The sequence below is a fragment of the Chelonia mydas genome, chromosome 25 (genome assembly GCF_015237465.2).
Source record: "Chelonia mydas isolate rCheMyd1 chromosome 25, rCheMyd1.pri.v2, whole genome shotgun sequence".
Classification (NCBI taxonomy): Eukaryota; Metazoa; Chordata; order Testudines; family Cheloniidae; genus Chelonia; species Chelonia mydas.
The window spans coordinates 3,224,281-3,244,085 of NC_057858.1; the positions used below are offsets into that span (position 1 = coordinate 3,224,281).

General features: G+C 47.4%; 1 protein-coding gene across 9 annotated transcripts in view; it reads left to right on the forward strand.

Moving 5' to 3' along the window:
* Window positions 1-19,805, forward strand: part of PIP5K1C (phosphatidylinositol-4-phosphate 5-kinase type 1 gamma) — a 78,434-nt gene that overhangs the window by 50,076 nt on the left and 8,553 nt on the right. For 3 of the 9 annotated variants that reach the window (XM_043535634.1, XM_043535639.1, XM_043535636.1), the window contains exons 5-17: window positions 272-389; window positions 2,814-2,966; window positions 5,451-5,750; window positions 6,431-6,636; window positions 8,331-8,414; window positions 8,925-8,973; window positions 9,935-10,019; window positions 10,996-11,157; window positions 13,215-13,356; window positions 13,632-13,664; window positions 16,896-17,000; window positions 17,413-17,545; window positions 19,437-19,511. In XM_043535634.1, the coding sequence (XP_043391569.1) occupies window positions 272-389; window positions 2,814-2,966; window positions 5,451-5,750; window positions 6,431-6,636; window positions 8,331-8,414; window positions 8,925-8,973; window positions 9,935-10,019; window positions 10,996-11,157; window positions 13,215-13,356; window positions 13,632-13,664; window positions 16,896-17,000; window positions 17,413-17,545; window positions 19,437-19,511 (1,645 nt within the window). Of the gene's footprint in view, window positions 1-271; window positions 390-2,813; window positions 2,967-5,450; window positions 5,751-6,430; window positions 6,637-8,330; window positions 8,415-8,924; window positions 8,974-9,934; window positions 10,020-10,995; window positions 11,158-13,214; window positions 13,357-13,631; window positions 13,665-16,895; window positions 17,001-17,412; window positions 17,546-18,117; window positions 18,165-19,436; window positions 19,512-19,805 lie in introns of all 9 variants that reach the window. The other 6 variants (XM_043535638.1, XM_043535637.1, XM_037885536.2 and 3 more) reach the window with 4 other exon arrangements.

Here is a 19,805-nt window from a genome sequence, read left to right on the forward strand (position 1 = left end):
TATATACGTCTAGCCTTGCAAACTTCTATTTGCTCTTCCCAAGGAGTGAGTTTCCTTGCCAGATGGTTAAAATATTATATCTTTTTGCTAGTGTCCTGATGAGGTCAGGCAAGATCTTTGTGCCTAGGCTGGTGGCTTCTTGGAATGCCTTTTTGCAAAGCTCAATTTTCCTTTTTTTCATATCTATCAACTGGCTGGGTGTAAATGTGCAAATACGCGAGGCATTAATGTGAAATAACATGCCTGCTCTTTTTGTATCCTTTCCATGCAGTGAAGGAAGTAACCTCACTCCAGCTCACCATTACCCTGACTTCAGGTTCAAAACCTATGCACCCGTGGCTTTTCGGTACTTCCGGGAGCTCTTTGGAATTCGTCCAGATGATTATTTGGTATGTATGGAGTTCTTTATTTCTCTGTGGTTAGTACTAGGTATGAATGGGCTTGGATAGAACTGCTTTACTTGAAGCCTCAGCAAAATTGAAGATGGGGAAACGCCATACAACAGACTGATATGTGACCAGTCAGCTGCACAGAATTAGGGGGTTTCCTTGGATTTTTGTTAAATTCAGTCTCCAGCTAATAGCTGGGGGAAACTGAGGCATGGAGTCAAGTGATAGGGTCAGTATCACAGAGGGGAGTTGAAGTCAAATTTGAGGAGAGAACATAAAGAAAGCCAAACATCCCCCACATAATATTTGGTAGCTGGAGACTGAGGTACAGTACTGGGATTAGAGAGAATCTCTGATCCTGTACATTAAGCAGATCCCAAATGTGAAGTCTGTGGTGGTGCTTCTTTTCTTGTACAGTCTGTGAGAGAGACCAGCTGGAAGAGTGGGTCTGAGAGGCTTCTGGTCTTCTGGTGTTTCTGCTTCGGTTTGCCAAGTCCATTCCTAGCAAATTAGGTCTGTTGGGGCACCCTGTGTTAAAGGAAGAATGGAATAATCTACTGTCATGGAGTCTTTAAGGTGTATTTGGTTAAAATGATATGGTGGGGCTCCATGTCTCACTGACAATGCAACAAATTTACTCTGTCTACAAGAAAAAAAGACAAGTCTTCTAAACTCCCTTGGAACCTCAGGGAAGATGTTTTCTGCCTCATGCATCATCCCCAGTAATAAAGATTTAACAATCTGAGAGTTAACACTTGGTAACGTGAAAATCCGAATAGACTCCAACTTGCTCTTCTAGAGCTGAAATGGCTTGTCAGGGCTAACCAGTGTTCTCCCGTAAGATCACTGATTGGATTTGGAATAGACTAAGGCCATGTCTGCACATGGGTGCTGGAGTGGCACAGCTATGGTGCTGCTGTAGCACCACAGTGTAGCTGCCTCCTACTGTGACAAAGGGGTTTTCCCATCGCTGTAGTTAATTCACCTCTCCGGGAGGTGGTAGCTAGGGGAAGGAAGAATTCTTCCATCTACCTAGTCGTGCCCACACTAGGGGATAGGTCAGCTTAATTGCAATGTCCTTTGTGAACTTTTCCTACCCCTGAGCAACGTCAGTTTAAAACTGAAGTGTAGGTCAGGCCTCAGTTAAAGTTGGCTCCTGTGTGTAAGTGGTTGCACCTCATCTTGCTGATAGCAAGGCAGAGTTTGTTGGAGGCAGGAGCAGATCGTCTTAAGAAGGTGCCATTTTTATGTAACCGCTTTGCCCATATCTGCAGTTAGTCAGAAATAAGGACTGAAAACATACCAACAGAAATGAGCCTGTATGATGGGGCTGCTTGACAACAACAGAAATCCCCATCTGTGCCATCTGGGATAATGCCTGCTGATTTGATAGTGGTTACAAACTTGGGGGAGGGAGAGATCCTGCCTGAATTCCAAAGGTGTCAGATCTGATTTGCAGCCACTGCTTCCCCTTTCTCTGACCCACTATGGCAGTGAATGCCTTTTAATTATGCATGAGATAATTAAGTTGATAAAGTCTTGGATCGTTAATCCATGCAGTGCTGTAAGCTGTTTTCAGCATGTAATAATAGCATTTAATTTATTGCTCTGATTATGTCCCCTCTGCTTTACCTTCTTCAAATATCAGCTCCTACATAATGTTGCCCTAACCCCTTTTGTCTGACATATGCAAATGTTTCTGGACACTTGCATTTGTGTCCACACAACACCTCTGCCTCCCTGCTCTGCTCTGGGAACTTGCTGTTCAGATTTCTAGTCCCTGCTCTGTGCTCCAGGATTGGGTTCTGAATACAGGGAAGCATAATTACCACATGCCTACTGATACGCGAGTTTTATGGGGGTGGTTTCCCACCTCTTTTAGTTGCTGCACTGAGGGTATGAGGGACGCCTCTGCAAACCATGTATCTTTAATGTTTGAGCACATGGGAGAGCTCTAGTCTTGGGAACAGGCAGTGCATTTTGTTCCTCTCTGGAACTGAGACATGCAGAACGCTGAACAAGCTGGCTTGTCTCTTTAAATCCGATCCTTCTGTCTGCGCGCACACTAACACACTGAGGGAAAGAACCCTATGTGGTGGTGGTACAGGGCACAAAACATAAAAAGATTTGATGTTATGCAGCCTGGGTGTTACTGAGGGCAGGCAGATTAGCTTGACTCTGTGAGCAGTCAGGGCACTCTGGACTGTAATATATGCATCTCTTTGTAAGCTGTCTTCCACCCAATCCACTGTGAGACTAACTCCAGTTTAAGGTTCACAATTTCTGTACTGCTTAATATCCCAGACCTCTTGGTCTAGATTCCATGGGGTGGTGCCTTAGGAATGCCTTGTAGATGTATTATTCTGATCCTAGTTTATCATGTGGTGTATGAATGACATCTTATTTTTTTTCTTTCCTTCCTAGTATTCATTATGTAACGAGCCTCTGATCGAGCTATCGAATCCTGGTGCCAGCGGCTCCCTCTTCTATGTCACCAGTGATGACGAGTTCATCATAAAAACTGTGATGCACAAGGAAGCGGAATTCTTACAGAAACTTCTCCCTGGCTACTACATGGTGGGTATCAGGACGTTGGTTTGTGGGAGAAATGTACAGCTTGCCTGTCCACAGCACCACAAAGGGTGGTGTTTTGGTAACCTAGCAGGGCTTCCTTTGCCCGCCTGCCCAGCACACATGACAAAATGAACAGCCTCTTGTGAAGCCTGATGTGGAAACAAAATTCAACCCACTTAAAACCTGGAGATAGCTGAGCCATGTCCTGACAAGTATTTGCACCCTCCTCCAGCTTTACTGCTGTTGAATCCCAGGATAGCAGATTATCATGCCTTAACTGTTGGAGGCCTTAAGGGATGAAACTTTCTCCTCCCCTTTGTCTCCTATCAGATGTTCTTAGGTTTGTGAAGGCAGCTGTGTGGCAAAGTGGGTGTGTTATTGCCCTGCTATTGTGCAGCACCCAAGCATGTTTGTTTCGGGAGTACCCATCCCTACTATTTCCCGAATTTCCCTTGTGTGTGCGCCGCTTAATGGTAATCTGCTCAGTAATCTATTGTCGTGGGTCCCTGCCATCGACAGGCCCTGGTACCAGTCTGTCAGCTGAAGCCTTTGCCTGTATCAGCCCGTGGCTGCAGCTTGGTATTTTCTAACCTACCCCAGACTGTGGGCTGCTCTACAGTGCAGCAGCATGGTGGGTTAGCATGGCAGTGCACTGAGGCTCAGCAGAGACTTTCCAGGAGGAGAAAATAAGAACCAGAACAGGAGCCCACTGTAGCAGGGAAGGTGGGTCCCCCCAGTGGCAGGAAGTGTCTCCTCCTACACAGACGCATCTTAGGATCCAATTCCAGATAAAAATACTGTGTTCAAAGAACCTGAAGCCTGCAAAGGGGAAGCACTGTGCTATGGAAATGCCAGAACTAAGGTTACCTACACAACCTTCACTCTGCCCTTTGTATGTGTGCATCGTACTAGTCTTTAATTACCTGATGAGCTGTTTTCCTCAGGATCCCTGCCTCACTCAGAGCACTGGTCTGGGACTGGAGAGACCTGAATTCTATTTCTGGCTATCCCACTGGCCTGCCGGGTGAGCTTGGCCAAGCCATTTCTGCTCCCAGTGCCTCAGTTTCCCCATGTGTAAAAAGGATGTGATGATACTTACCTCCCTTTGTAAAGTGCTTTGAGAGTTACTGAAGAAAGGAGCTGGATAAGAGCTAGGAATTATTATTCAGAAGCACTTCAGGCACCTAGGCTTCCAGAGTGTAACTGAAAGTCAATGGCTCACTTTTGAAAATGGGATTTAAACAGCTACATCACTTAAGAGCTTTTGAAAATTTTATTCCCTGTAGGGAGTAAAACATGCTAGGCAAGGCTCCTAGGATTAGGACATCTCAAATGAAAGTAGTAACTAGACTCTTCTTGTCCCAGGAGCTTTAGATGGTTGGATAATAAAAATAATTATAGAGGATCAAACATGACTTCTCACCCTGTTGTAAAGCGCTTGTGCTGTTGTCCGATATGTTGTAAAGTTACACTATGCTAATTGCTACGAGGGTCTCCCTGCTGCTGTCAGAAACCCCTCTGAGGTGTAAAATGGCCTGAGACAGACAAGACACGGGGACGGTTGGTGCTGAGTTGCTCTAACTCTGGAAAGTGGAGTTCTGCTTTCAGCTGCTGGCTGGCAGTGGTGGCTTTGTACGGCACTATATTGACTGATACGCTCATAAAGAAAACTCACTCATGGGTCTAGTTAGAAAAGATGAGATGAAGGGCATTAAATTTTCATACACTTGCTGTGCTTCTGCTTTCCTTTGTTTTGAAATCTGGAAGGTTCATCTCTTCTCTCATATAGCATGCATAGCTCTTTTTGTTTCCTTTTAAAAGCCTCCCAGCGCTGAACAAGCAAACCGCGTTTGTGATATCGTTCCTAATAACATGATTGCCTAAAATGGGCCTGACATTGGGGTGGGTTAACTGATCTCTCTGGCAGACTGTTTTATAAATTGACTTTGTTAAAGGTAAGCTGCGATGATAGTATATCCTTCTGGAGAAGCTTGATAGAGATGTTGTAATAAATGTTATGCCATTGGTTTGTTCTGAGCTAGGGAACAGTTCATAGTTGTAAGGTCTCCAATTGGATGAGGATATCTGATACTTTAAAACTTTAAATTCCCACTAACTAGTTGGGGGTTTTTTGGGGGTGGGGGGTATGATTAGGTTTCCCTTTCCTTAGCTGCAGTTTGTGGGGAAATCTGTCAGAGAGATGTGCAAAATGTTATTTTCTATAGGCAAGTCAAGGCATAGCAGTCTTTCCAGTTTGTAAAGCCAGATCCTAGATGGAGCCATTCAAATGGTTAGTTGAAGTTTGTTTGGGATCTTTCTCCTGCAAAGCTGTCAAGGTAAAAATAAATTCTGGATGCGCAAATGCTAATCTGTGAACCCTTCCCAAAGCCAATTTGATCTTGGGTTCTGCACTAAACAAAGCAGAAGTTGTTTTTTCACAAAGGCTCTTTCTAACCTCCCCCTTCTGCCTTCCTTGCCCCACTGCAGAACCTGAACCAGAACCCACGGACCTTGCTGCCAAAGTTCTATGGACTGTACTGCGTTCAGTCGGGAGGCAAGAACATTCGGGTGGTGGTGATGAACAATATCCTGCCCCGGGTGGTGAAAATGCACCTGAAATTTGACCTGAAAGGTTCGACCTACAAACGCCGGGCATCCAAGAAGGAGAAGGAGAAATCCAGCCCCACTTTCAAGGACCTGGACTTCATGCAGGACATGCCAGAAGGCCTAATGCTGGACACAGACACCTTCAGTGCACTGGTGAAAACACTTCAGCGAGACTGCTTGGTAAGGGCAAGGTAAACCTAGAAAGCTGGACTAACAAACTGTGTAGGTCTCTAGCTCTCAGGCAGCTGTAAGCAAGATGGAGTGTCCCGTGCTTTTGTTAGCTCATTAATCTGTAAACCCAAAGCCAGCTGTCTCCATCCCGGTTCTCAGCTCACCCAAAAGCAGAGTGCAGTAGTTAGGTACTTTGCTAGTTTCAGAGAACATCCATTACGAAATGTCATAAAACCAAATGACACTTGGCTCCCAGGGACACAGCTTGCCATATGCTGTGGAATTCTTGGTTTTTCCTATCACATTTGTTCACTTATTCTCCAGTTCACACAATTCAGTCATCCAGAACGGGGTCATTGGGGTGAACGAGCTTCTGCTGTACAGTGTACAACAGGTGACGAAGCAGAGCTGGCCCCTTGTAAACTCTTTGCCATCCCACAACCCACTTAAAAGACCAGTGGCAAGGGTGTCTGAGATCCGTTAGACCAAGCCCAAAGTATGTTGAAACAAAGGGTGATTAACTCTGATGCTCTCTTATGCTGCTGCTAAGGAGTTGCTGGCATGAGTTTTGTGTAACCAAGATGGACTGTCCCACGCTTTTGGGTCTGCCTTTGAAGTAGCATGTGAGAACTTACTGGACTGACTGTCTTTTTGTCTGATTTGTTCTTGAACTCAATACTAACCTATAGGTGTTGGAAAGCTTTAAAATCATGGACTACAGCCTGCTGCTCGGGGTGCATAACATAGACCAGCAAGAACGGGAGCAGCAAACTGAGGGAGCCCAGAGCACGTCTGATGAGAAGCGTCCCGTTGGGCAGAAGGCACTTTACTCCACAGCCATGGAGTCCATCCAGGGTGGGGCTGCCCGGGGGGAGTCCATAGATACAGATGACACGTAGGTGAAAATGGTTCTCTTGTACTGCTGTAATGGGAGTGGGTGGAAGCAAAAAGCCAAAGTAGTAAATCCCTCAAGGTTGTCACCCTGTGCCGTTGGCTTGAGCTATCTGCGTGACCCATCTGCCTTAAGGAAAATGGAGCACAGCCGCTGATGTAGTGTAGCACGGAGTAGTTTGTTGTGAAATGTGGTCGTTGTCATTCTGAAACACTTTATCAATTCCCATTTTGTTATTTACAATGGTCAGGACCATGAATTGCACCCCATCCAGTAGGTAACTGGGCCCTGTACCAGCCTGTAGGCACAGCACTGGTCTTGGGAGGAGAGATGGGGGCAGGCTTAGCTCAGGAGTGTGGTGATGCAGTGGGGCTACACACTAGCCTAGCCCGTGGAGTTTGGAGTTCAGTTTCTGCTTGGGTCATGAGTCTGTCACTTGCTCCCTGTGGAATCCTAGCATGCCAGTGTGGTTTGAGGATTTGATTTGCTTCGCAGCACCCGGCCTCTGCTCAGGTGAGATCCAGGCGTTGGCATGTTGGGGTTTGACGGGGAGGATTGGAAGTTCACAGGTGGAGCTGTGGGCGGCGGAAGCTTGCCCGGTGCTTGCTGCACTCTGCCTTATCTGTAGTTCTTGAGCCGCATGTGGCTCTTGCAGCATTTTGTGTTTATGGCTCGGTGGATTGGCCTTACTAACAAATTGTGGGGTTGCTGTGTTTGTCTGATGGCATCTGTGTGCTGAGAGACCAGCTGCTCCATTTTGAACAGTTAGGATTCTGCACAGTTAAAGAGCCAGGAAATACGTTGGTGTTTCCATTCTCTCAAATAACTCTTAATTCCCGTGGACAGCCTGATGTCCGCATGTCAGCTTACCATGTGCTGACACTAATTGTGCTGCAAATTCAAGATGGGTATTAATGGGTGGAGGTGGGGGGCGGTTTGAAAACAAACTTGTGCTTAAAGATTTTGGCCAAGCTTCTGCGTTTATAAGCACACAACTCCCACTGACTGCATCCAGGACTTATGCTATCTGTATTGGTGAGCAGTCTGGCCCTTACAATATAATAGGGGTTTCTACCCTAGGGTTCTCAAAGCGTTTTGCCTGAAAAGAGCACTCCTAAGATTTATCTCCCCACTGCTGTAGGGAGCAGCTGGTGTGTGTGTGGTGGGAGCTAACACCCTGTCTTGATGTCAGAACGTATATTTTTGGGAGAAGGGGATGTTTGCCCGGATGCCTCCTTGAAATGCCACAGGTGTCTTAATGTCCTCCTAGGCTGCCATGACAGAAAGCTGCTAGCTTAGTGTATCTGAAGGGTGCATTTCACGTGTGGCACTGCAGCCGGTTCTTTACCTCTAGCTTCTGAACGTGAACCCATGTCCTACCGTAGGACAGGAACCCTGGGGTGCTCTGACCCAGGTAGGAGAAAGCAGTCACCTGATTCATAATAAACCTTAGCACTGTATATGGTCAAGTGCTGTACAGAGGTTGACTCATAGAACCCCACCTTCCATTCAGTCAGAAAAGTGCATAACTCCACAGGTACTGTATCTTATAATGAAAGCTGTTGCACCAGAGTCAACCTGATTAACCACAAGATTGTCCCTCTGGTAATGTGGATATCTGTCTTTCCTCTCTGACATACAGCACAAGTATCCTAGGGCGTCTCTGTGTTAGTGTGACAATGTTTTCTTTTCTTCAGAATGGGAGGAATCCCAGCTGTGAATGGCAAAGGAGAGCGCCTCCTGCTTCACGTAGGAATAATAGATATCCTTCAGTCCTACAGGTAAGGGGGCTTGAGCATTCTCTGACCTCTGAGCGTCTATAAAACCTGGTTTTAATACTGTATGGAGAGAGATTAAAGCCTGCCTTTGAGACGACGGTCTCCAAGAGCAAGTTTCCCAATCTGACTCACATTTATCAATGCATATTTGAAAGCTGTGAGTTTTTATCTTGCTAATTTTGAAGATTTATATCAGCCAGTGGTGCTGAATCTGCTTTTCTTAAAGAAAAGTCTCCCCTTTCTGGAGGGGTAGTACAGTGTATAGGGGAGTAGTTCTTGTGCTCCTCCCACCTCCAATATTTCCAGGGAGTCTTGACCTTCCAGCTGCTGAGACCTAGAAACCTCCGCTTCAGAGGCATCAGCGCAGCTGTCTTGGAGAGAGGAAAGCTATGCTCTGAGAATGGGAAGGAATATTAGCAGCGGACGGTCCTCTGCTGTGGGAGGGTGTGAAAGGTGGTCTGGCCAGGGCGAGGAGGGCAAACCTGTGTCCAACACACTTTCTCTCAAAATTAGGTTCATCAAGAAGCTAGAACACACTTGGAAGGCCCTTGTCCACGATGGGGTGAGTATTCAACACACACAGCCTTGTGTGAGAAATGCTGTCAGCAAGCTGTGGTCTGCAGGGTTACTTACATTGCTTTCTTGTATTCAGTTTGGTGCCATTTACTTTGCTGTTTGTAGTCTCTTGGCGGGTACAACTTAAATCCAATGGAAAGGAGGAATTCTTCATACCTGTAGGCTTGTGGCAGTAGAGTGGTACATCCATTCAAGTTCCCTTAGCTTGGCCCACTTCCTCAAATGTTTAGCTGTCATACTACAAGCTTCTGTCCTCTGTCTCTCTATTGTACTAGGGACCTTTGTACTAGCACAGAGCACTGGGTGTGATCTATTTGTATTTCCACTTGGGTGAATTATCTACTAACGAGGAGTCACTGTCTACCTGTTCTCCTCTGATATTACAATGTGTTCCACAGCAGCAAATTGTGCTGCTACGAAATTGACTTCAGGTGGGACTTGCTCATCAGAAACACACGTACTTCTATAAAATGCCTTTGCCTCATTTACAGAAGCCGATGGTTACAGAAGCAGAATAGAACATCAAAGCTGTCTCAGACCATTTCAGCTTTAGTACATGAAATGAACTGCACAGTACAACTAAAATGCAGTGATGCTGTATTGCTGAATTTTGGTGACCATGTCCAAGTGTGCTTTGAACATCAACAAACAAAGCCGGGGGACCCTCTTGTATGAAATCAGGCCATTTGCTTCCTCCAAAAACCTAGGTACCCTCTAAGCAGCAGAATCACCAGCCCAGCATAATACACTGAGAACCTCATCAAAATGCAGTCAAATCGAAGGACACGCTCCAAGCGTATTTATAGTGTTAAAATGGAAAGGCTTACCTGAAATGATCTGCTTAAGGTGCTATCAACATTAAATGTTGGAATAAAGAAGACTCACTGGGCACTGCTGATAAGGCCATGGTTTTTAAGCATAATGTTGATCACCTATCTTGTTTCTAGGACACGGTGTCAGTGCACAGACCCAGCTTTTACGCAGAGAGATTCTTCAAATTCATGACCAACACAGTGTTCCGAAAGAATTCCTGTAAGTGTATGCAGACTCACTATTCTGAGGCACCCACTGGACCACCTCCCTTTGAGATGGGCAGGAAGCCTCCCCCACCCCATGTCCCCTGACCCTGCTAGGAGGGAAGACCTTGACTGCATGCTCTACCATACTAAAGTAGCCATTGTAGCAGAGGAAGTGCATCCCCCCAGTTGATCTCCCTGCTCCCACTCCTTTGCATTTGTTAAAAGTTTTAAAAGCATGAGTGATTTGAGTTCTCCTGACACCTGTATGTATAATCACCTTTGCATAGTTCTCTTGGTGCCCTTGTGTCAGTGTAAAGGTCAGTGGTTCTCAAACATTTGTACTGGTGACCCCTTTCCATAGCAAGCCTTGGAGTGTGACCGCCGCCCCCCCCCCCCCCTTATAAATGAAAAACACTTTTTTATATATTTAACACCATTATAAATGCTGGAGGCAAAGTGGGGGTTGGGGTGGTGGCTGATATCTCGTGACCCACCATGTAATAACCTTGTGACTCCCTGAGGGGTCCCGACCCCGAGTTGGAGAACTGGTATACAGAGTTCTTAAAGCAGGTATGTAGGAATCAGAGAATGCCATGCCTCAAGACATCAGTGAGAGCACATGACTGGCAAATGCTTGCCAAGAGGAACTTGTTTTTCTCCTGTCAACCTTCCTTATGTGAGCTAACTATGTGGGGAAATTCGGTTCTCCCCACAGCAGTCCAAGCCTAAGCTAGGAAATTGCATTGGCGAGGAAGCTGGAGCTCACTGCAGTTTGGAGCTGACCAGACTTTCTAACCGAAGTGCCTGATTCAGAGCTGGAAGCTCTTTAGGCAAACGGTATCAACAGCCCACAGCTAGGCCTTCCTGGAGACTGAGTCCTTCTGTTGCTGTGTTATGGGGATGTTCATCCAAGGGGTGGGATGGTTTCTCTAGTATCTAGTCAGTGAGTATGGCTCGTGGTCTCATCTCCTTAACTCTTCTGACTGCAGCTCTGAAATCGTCTCCATCTAAGAAAGGACGTAGTGCCTTGTTAGCTGTCAAGATGCCTGGTCCAACAGCTGCGTTTTCAGCTAGCCAGATCCCCTCGGAGAAGGATGAAGCCCAGTATGATCTCCGAGCCGCCAGGAGTTACCCCACGTTGGACGATGAAGGTAACGGTTGTGGTGGGTTTGGCTGCCCTGTGGCGATTCTCTCCCCCTAGGTGTGTAGCTGTTCCTTAGCATCCTCCCCTGTACTCTTTCAGTTTCCCCCACTGTGCACCAAATATGCAACTGAATCAACAGCTCTTCATGCCATTTCTTGCTGTGCTTTGCAGGTGCTAAACTTGCCTTCCCCCCTGTCCTGGTTAACAGAATATTGCTCTGGCATGGTATTAGGGAACTCGTATATGGTTAAGGAGCGCCAGCAGCTTTGAAGAGGGTGAAGTTCCTTCCCTGCACTTCTGGAGAGAGCCAACACCTTAGGGGTTCTGTGTAAAAATAGTCACTGACGTCACTGCTGCAAGGTGCCCACTGCCAGTTGGCACTCGCAGTGATGATAGGGACAGTCCAGACACCATGGAAACTTGTTGACCATCTCGCTTGTTGATGGCTTGTTGACCATCTCGCTGTTAGTGAGAAGAGAATTGGGGATACGTGGGGATGTGGAACCCAATTACGTTGGTGCTCAGGTACCACTATACAGTACAAGACTTGAACTTTGCGAGGAGAAAGCTGGGTCTGATTCTCCACAGCCTTGCATCACTTAAATCTGTGCTATCTTTACCAGTTCTGAATGGTAAAAGGCAGTAGCCAGTTGGGCCCATAGATGTGGCATCTTTACAGCGTAGTTGGGTGAAACACTGAGGGCTCCATTCATCGTCTGAGCACATGTGGGTATTGATCTGACAGTCTGAGCCCAAAGCCAGCTTGGGGTATGAGCAAGGAAGCTTTCAATGGTGTTAAATCCCCAGTGGCCCTGGGCCCATATTGCAATGACATGTTTCAGCCAGGAGGCTCTGTACTGGTGGAGTTGGGAGTGAAGCTCCTTGGTAGGGCTGTTCTGAGGAAATCTGCTGAGCCCTCACCTAGCTCAAGCCAGCGCTGTTAGTCACTTTTATGACCACCCTCAAACACCTCCTCAGGTGCACAGCATTTAAGACTGCCCGCTACCCGTGGGGTGTGGATCCAGTGGTGGTGCAGGGATAAGGAGGTTTTAGTACTATTATACAAGGCACTGGAGAGACCTCACCTGGAATACTGTATGCAGCTCTGGTCTCCCATGTTTAAGAAGGATGAATTCAAACTGGAAAAGGTACAGAGAAGGGCTACTAGGATGATCCGAGGAATGGAAAACTTGTCTTATGAAAGGAGACTCAAGGAGCTTGGCTTGTTTAGCCTAAGTAAAAGAAGGTTGAGGGGAGATAGGATTGCTCTCTATAAATATATCAGAGGGATAAATACCGGAGAGGGAGAGGAATTATTTAAGCTCAGTACCAATGTGGACACAAGAACAAATGGATATAAACTGGCCACCAGGAAATTTAGACTAGAAATTAGACCAAGGTTTCTAACCATCAGAGGAGTGAAGTTTTGGAATAGCCTTCCAAGGGAAGCAGTGGGGGCAAAAGATCTGTTTGGCTTTAAGATTAAACTCGATAAGTTTATGGAGGAGATGGTATGATGGGATAACATGGGTTTGGTAATTAAATATTCATGGTAAATAGGCCCAATGGCCTGTGATGGGATATTAGATGGGGTGGGATCTGAGTTACCCAGGAAAGAATTTTCTGTAGTATCTGGCTGATGAATCTTGCACATATGCTCAGGGTTTAGCTGATCGCCATATTTGGGGTCGGGAAGGAATTTTCCTCCAGGGCAGATTGGAAGAGGCCCTGGAGGTTTTTCGCCTTCCTCTGTAGCATGGGGCACGGGTCACTTGCTGGAGGATTCTCTGCTCCTTGAAGTCTTTAAACTACGATTTGAGGACTTCAGTAGCACAGATATAGGTGTGAGGTTTTTTTGCAGGAGTGGTGGGTGAAATTCTGTGGCCTGCGTTGTGCAGGAGGTCAGACTAGGTGATCATAATGGTCCCTTCTGACCAAAATATCTATGAATGTATGACTGACATGGCTTCAGCAGCTAGCTGGAGACCGGCCAGTGTTGCTTGTATTTAACTCATTCAGCCTGTTCTTTTCCTGTCGTCTTTCTGCTCTTGGTCTTCGGCATAGCAGGAAGGCCAGACCTGCTACCCTGCACTCCTCCTTCCTTCGAAGAAGCAACCACAGCCTCCATAGCAACGACGCTCTCTTCAACGTCGCTCTCTGTTCCTGAGCGGTCTCCCTCGGAGACCTCTGAGCAGCCCAGATACAGGTAAGGACAGTGTTCTTAATCTGGTTATCCTGGAGTAGCTGACTGGGGTTAGCCTCAGCCCTACAAATCAGCAGTGTGTGCTGTGCTCTGCCATGGAGTGCTACCAGCTGATTTTAATTAAACCACTCCTGGGAGTGAGGAACATGCTTTCGGGATTCATTATTGCTGTCAAGTAGAACAGCCCTCTCAGGGAAGGCGTGGTTGTTGTGGTGTTTGTTTTTTGTTTTTTTTAAATCGCCACTCAGATAAACTTGGTTTTTGGTTTGTCTCCGCAGGAGGCGCACACACTCCTCAGGGCAGGATGGCAGGTAAGACATCCTTTCATGCTTTAGAAACTGGTTTCCAGAAATCCCCTTCAACTGACTGGGCTGAGTAAAAGCAACCACAGTGCCAAGGCCTGTACACCACTTCAGGCCTATTTTGAGGGCTTACGTGGGATTTCAGTGGTGCATAGGCTTTGTGCTGGGCCCCTTCTGCAGAGACGAGTGAATTTCTCCCTCTGTAATCTTAAATAATAATAGTCCCCAGCTCTTATCTACCAATTCTCATCAGTAGATCTCAAAGCACTTTACAACGGAGGTCCGTATCATTACCCCATCTTACAGATGGGGAAACTGGGGCCCCAGGAGGTGAATGGACTTGCCCAAGGTCACCCTGAAGTTAGTGGCAGAGCTGGGAGTAGAGCCCTGGTCTCCCACATCCTGGTCTAGTGCCCTAGTCACTGAAAAGCAGGCATATGCCTCTTGCATGCAATCCATTGCCTCCGTAAAGTGGTGCTGGATTCTGTCTAATTGTCAAGAGATACTGAGCACCCCCAGCTCCCACGGATGTACACTGGGAGCTGGGCTCACTCTCGGCATTTCTGGGAGTTCATCCCTCTGTTCTTCCAGTGATGTATGGCGGGGAGCTGGTGGCAAAGTGGGCAGAATTCCCCTGTTCCTTAGAGGATATCTTTAAGATCTTTCTTTGGATGCTAATATCCTAGAATTATACTGGAATTTTCTCACACCGATAACACTGGCAGTAGTGTCTGCATGCTGGAACAGAGGAATCAGAGTCAGGACTCCTGAGTTGTGTTGCCAGCTCTGCCCCAAACTTGCTGTGATCCCTTGAGCAAGTCAAAGGCCACCGTTTCCAAATACGGCCTCTGATCCTGGGTCCTTCAGGTTTTGGGTACCTGATGCCCCATAGGAAGAGCCAGCCTGGATCAGACCCGAGATCCATCCAGCCCAGTGTTTTCACTGACAGTTGACAGCAACCAGTGCCCAACATGTCAGAGGAAGGTGTAAGAATTCCCCCTGTGGGTCTCATCCTGGGCTCTAATAGCTAGATTGGCTTGGTCCAGAGCACAAGGGTTTATCAATCCCTCCCCAAATTTGTTGTCATTCATTCGAACAACTCTGGATATTTTTGTTCTCTATATAAATGTCCAGTCCCACTTGCAATCTTGTCTTGGTCTCACTGGTGGCCCAGGGCCTGCTTTTCCCAGGTGCTGTGGACCCACGCCCACAGCTGAAGTAAGGGGGAACTGTCGGGTACTCGACCCGTCTGAAAACCTTACTGAAGATGTCTAATGACTTGGCACCTAAAAACTGACAACCTGGAGGGAAACGCTTTTGAAAACGTGGACCCTTACCTCTGTGCCTCAGTTTTCCCACCGGTGGGACTGATGCCTAAATACATTATTCATAACAGGGCTGAGGCTTAATGTTTGCGTGGAGAGCCCTTTGAGATCCTCTAAAAATGCTGCAAGTACACATTTATTAATACATGAATCTACGTGAATTTAAAATACTTGCTCAGAAAACAAAAGGGACTGTACCTAGTTTGTTGAGGTTCTCTGTGTGCTGTATCTGGAGAATTCCCTCTGGGATTTTTAAAGAGCCATCTACAAGAAACTGCAAAGCTCCCAAGCTGAGTCCCATAGAACTATATGAGAGCTCCCCCTGCTGGCTATACAGTGTGCACAAGCACTGTCAAGTGAGCAAACGGGGGGAGTTTGCGATATCTTTAGGTATCTCTTACGAACCCGGGACACTGTAAATAACTCTCTCTTCCCCAGCTGATTGTGTCCTCCACTTAGCAAACATTGACCCCTCGCATGAAGACCATAAAACGAATAATCTATTCTAAGGCCATGTCTATTCTTTAGGGACTATAGCAGCATAGCTATGCCAGCATAAACCTGTAGTGTAGATGCAGCCTGTAGCAACAGAAGGGGCGTTTCCATCATGGTGGGACCACCTCGTCCCCAAGCGATGGTAGCTAAATCAGTGGAAAGCATTCTTCCATCGACCTAGCTGCAGCTACACCATACCTTATGCTCAAATGCTTTTTTTTTTTTTTCTCCACACCCCTGAGCGGTGTAGCTATGTGTCAACCAGGCCTAAGCCTCTCTAAAATAAGCGGTCACTTAAATAATATTATGAACTGGATGCAACCTCATTATGGGTTGAGTTAAAACCTTATTGAGATTGATAGGTGTGAGTGCATCCTTCAATTAATATATCTGTAAGGATAAGCCCACACCTAGGACAAAAAGAGTGTGTGAACCCCCCAGGAGGTTTTTGCTGGTGTTTTGTGGGGCAGGGGAAAGCAGAATGCTGGGGACCAGAGAAACATAGACAGCAGGAAGGAGCAGCTGAAAGTACCATGTCTGACCCTGGAAGAAACTTGGGCAGAGGGATTTGGGTCAGGGGTGCAGGCTGAAAAGAATGTTCTTGGTGCTGTGTGCAAAAGAAACTGTTTCCTGGTATTTGATTTCTTCTGTGTTCAGAGACACAGGACTTTATATATTCTCTGCAAAGAAACACCAGACTATCACCAATTGCTGTTCCCAACTGGAATGTCCCCATCGCCCCACACTGTGACTAGCCACTTGGATTGAAAAGGAGCAGTGGTACCATAATATATGAAATGGCAGACAATCCACGGAGACACAGCTCTCCCTTGGGTTACACGTGTATAATCTAGTCTGGACTGCATCATTCACCTTTAGTACCTGTGAACATCTTTGCATGGCAGGAAACACAGAAGTGGGCAAGGAGCTTCAGCACACCTGAGACAGCTGTGCAGCTCTGCTTTTCTCACCTACAGCAGGCAGCTTCCTGCTGCTAGCCATCCTGAGGTAAAGCAGGGTCTCCTGTTGTCAGCTGGCCTGCTCCAGCTAATCCCACTGCCCCGGTTCTCTCCTCCCCAGCCACAGAACTTGGAGGGGATTGACCCTCTAGGCTGGGAAGTTAGGCTGTCAGAAATGGTTGTCCCAAGGACCAGATGCTAAGAGACTCTGACTGCAGGAGCTAATGTAGCTGTGTTATGCGTGTGCTGTGCAACTGCCCATGGGTGGCGTGCTGGCCACTTCTGTTGCAAAAGGCTGCCATTTGCCACATCCAGTCTAGCACTGCTGCAGTACGTGAGGCTATTGCTTTTCTGCCGTAAAGCAGATTTACAGTGCTGTGGTATTTGGAGACCCTGAGCGCTGGGTTGGAGGAGACAATGTGAAACAGAGCAGATAGGCTTGTGTACCTTTGGTTTTGCAGGTCACAGGAGGAGGTTCGGGTTGAAGAGGAGCTCCAGCAGATAACCGTAGAGCTGGAGAGCAAATGTGATGTTGAGATCATAGCTCCTGAGGAAGACGACACAGGGTAAGTGTCAATGTGGAAAAGACAGGAGTTGCTGTTGGTATTGGCCATGAAGAAACGCTAATTCCTGCCTCTAATCCTATGGCACTACTGCTTCAGCGCAGCTCCTCCAGGTGCTGGCCAGCCTATGGCACTCCAGGGCCTGGAAGGGGCTGATGTCTCCATCTCAGCTTTGAGATGCATAAAGACTGATTTGCTCTGGGTACCAAACTTCCAAAAGCATAGGTGCCTCACCCAGGGTGCTGAGTGATTCTGCTTCTAACCCCACATTGATCTGCACCTTAGCACTGGGGAGCAGTGATGGTGTCCAGATTTGCAGTCTCCTGTCCCCTTCAGCTCTCCTGTAGTAAATCACATTAGCTCCATCCTTTTTTGATGGAGGAAGCTGGCCTCATGTTCTTTGCTTCTTACCCAGGGAGGCAGCCTCTTCAGCCTGTGCCATTGCAACAGCCACAGCTACAATCGAAGTGGAAACAGCCAGCCAGGCCTCGGAGCCAGCCAGCCAGGCTTCAGATGAAGATGATGTGCCAGTTGCAGACATATACTTTGTAAGATACTCTGTCTGCTTGGTCCATCTTACACCCATAACGTGTTCAGGCAGCGCTGTAGCTAGATCTGAGATACCAAAGCAGCAGATGAAGGGAAATAGTCTAACCTGGGTAATGTATGTCCTGTGGATCTGAAACACGTGGCTGTCAGTCGCCCGTGCGCTCATTGGTTAGATGGAAAGGTTTTAAATCCCAGTAACTTTGGTTTTACCCTTTGATAATTCAAACATAGCACGTGCTCAAGCACAGGAGATAGGTATGCATTGCTATTTCAATGTACATTGTAGACATGCCTGTCCACCACATGAACAACTTTGCTACCTACATGCACACGTCTGACAGGCTTAAACAAGCCAGCTGTCCATATCTGGGACTCTATCGCTTCGAACGTACAGTTACCCTGCGAGTTCTCTTTCCTCCCTACAGAGCAGAATTCATTGTTTCTCTCCCTGAAAAGATGAGGCTTCAGATCCTATTCTTTCCTCATAGCCTCCTGGAGACAGGACAGGATGTTACTGTGCTGACTGACCTCAGAGGTCTGTGGTGAACTCTGATTTTTCCTTTCCCTGCAGGCAGATGCGTTAGATGGTGCAGTGGAAATCTAGTACTGAGGCAGGGAGTAAGTGAGGGGGTTGCCGGGTTGGCAGCAGAGTGTGGAGTATCTCTGAGCTGTATCCCTCCACCAGCTCTCGCAATGTCTGAGCACCTGCTGGAGACTTGAGAGAGAGGAGACTTCTAGCAACACGTACCTCCTCTCTGAACTACCAAAGGCCAGCAAGGAGAGGTTGAGGCAGACTGCCTGCTGATGCCTTCAGCCTTGCATTGGTGCTAGTTTTGGCTGCAGTGGAGTTACAGCAGGGAAGAGCCGTGCCCTGCAATTTGGCACTTCCATAGAAACAGAGATCACCCTAAAGTGGGTACCTCAAACATTGCATATCCTAGAGCATTCATGTATCACGTTGTGGCATTCCTTGTGCTCATGTGACTCCACTGCAGAATTGCTCATTCATTGCTGAGTAATTTGGACAGCTCCAGGGAGCTGCAGGAGGAATTGGCTCAGTTTTAAAAGCTTGTCTGTTTTGGTTTTTTTATGCATGCGATTCAAAATGCAAACAGCTTTCCCTAACATTTGCTGCTCTTTATTTGCCTGTGGATGGCAGTTGAGTGCGAGCTGCCTTCTGGTAACTTCCCTTCTCATTGGGAAGTGCCTTCTAGCAGGGTTCAACCCCCCATTCCCCCACCACCCAGCCATAGACAAGCCCACCTGCCTTTCTTAGGGATGCTGCCTGTTGGGATGGATGGGTTGGTGTGCTGTGCCTAGCAGTGTGCACAAATCGTGTAATCCATCATCAGCATTTCATAACTCATCTGAGCCCTCTGGCTTTGCGTTGCCATATGTAGTGTGCTGTGGTATGTCTCTCCAAACAACTGAGATGAAGGGAAATGCACCGAGTTTTAGTTCCCACTGGTTCTCACCTAGGAAAACTGCTTAAGTGGTAACTCAAGTGAGCAGCTGAGCATGATGCTGGTTGCCCTGTCCAATAGCTAGCTGCATTCTGGGGGGAATCTGAAGGGATGCTTGGACCAGAGGAGAAGTCGCAAGGGAGCATAAACTCACCTTTGAGAAAGATCTGCTTTCCAGTGCTTAAAGCAGCAACAGCGGGGGATGGGGATGCACTTTATCTCCCTACTCACTGCAGGGGAATAGAGGCGCAGAGCAACGTGGCTGGGCATGGGGCTCGGCTGTTCCCACGCATGGCTCCCTTGCCAGCTAATCCTTTCAGACCTGGAGATGCCCAGCCCCTTGGTTGCGTTCTCTTTCATCCTTTCTTTCACTTCATCCTTTCTCCTCTGTTTCCTTTCTCACCTCACTTGCCCTGGTGCCATCCAGTTCACGGATGGGAGGTACTGGATTTACTCTCCCCGCCAGCGCAGACTCCGAGCCGCCTCGTTTTCCTCTGGGACTGTAAGTGAACACGCTAGCACGCAAGGGAGCCAGGCTGCAGCTTTGAAACACTGGGGTCAAGCAAAGTCCTAGCAGTTCCCTCTCTCCTAGATGCCCCAGGGACTAGTTCTGTTTTGTGGGGTGTCTGCACAGCAATTCAGGCTCCGCAGATAAAGGCTGCATGGCCAGCAAGCCCCTGGTTAGTTACCCTCTACAGCCTCTTTCCAAAGATCTCAGCTGGACCCAGGGTAATGGAGCTGATTGTGAGAGCGTCTCCCTCCTTCCTGCCCCCCTTTTTCTCGGCCAGTTATGAGA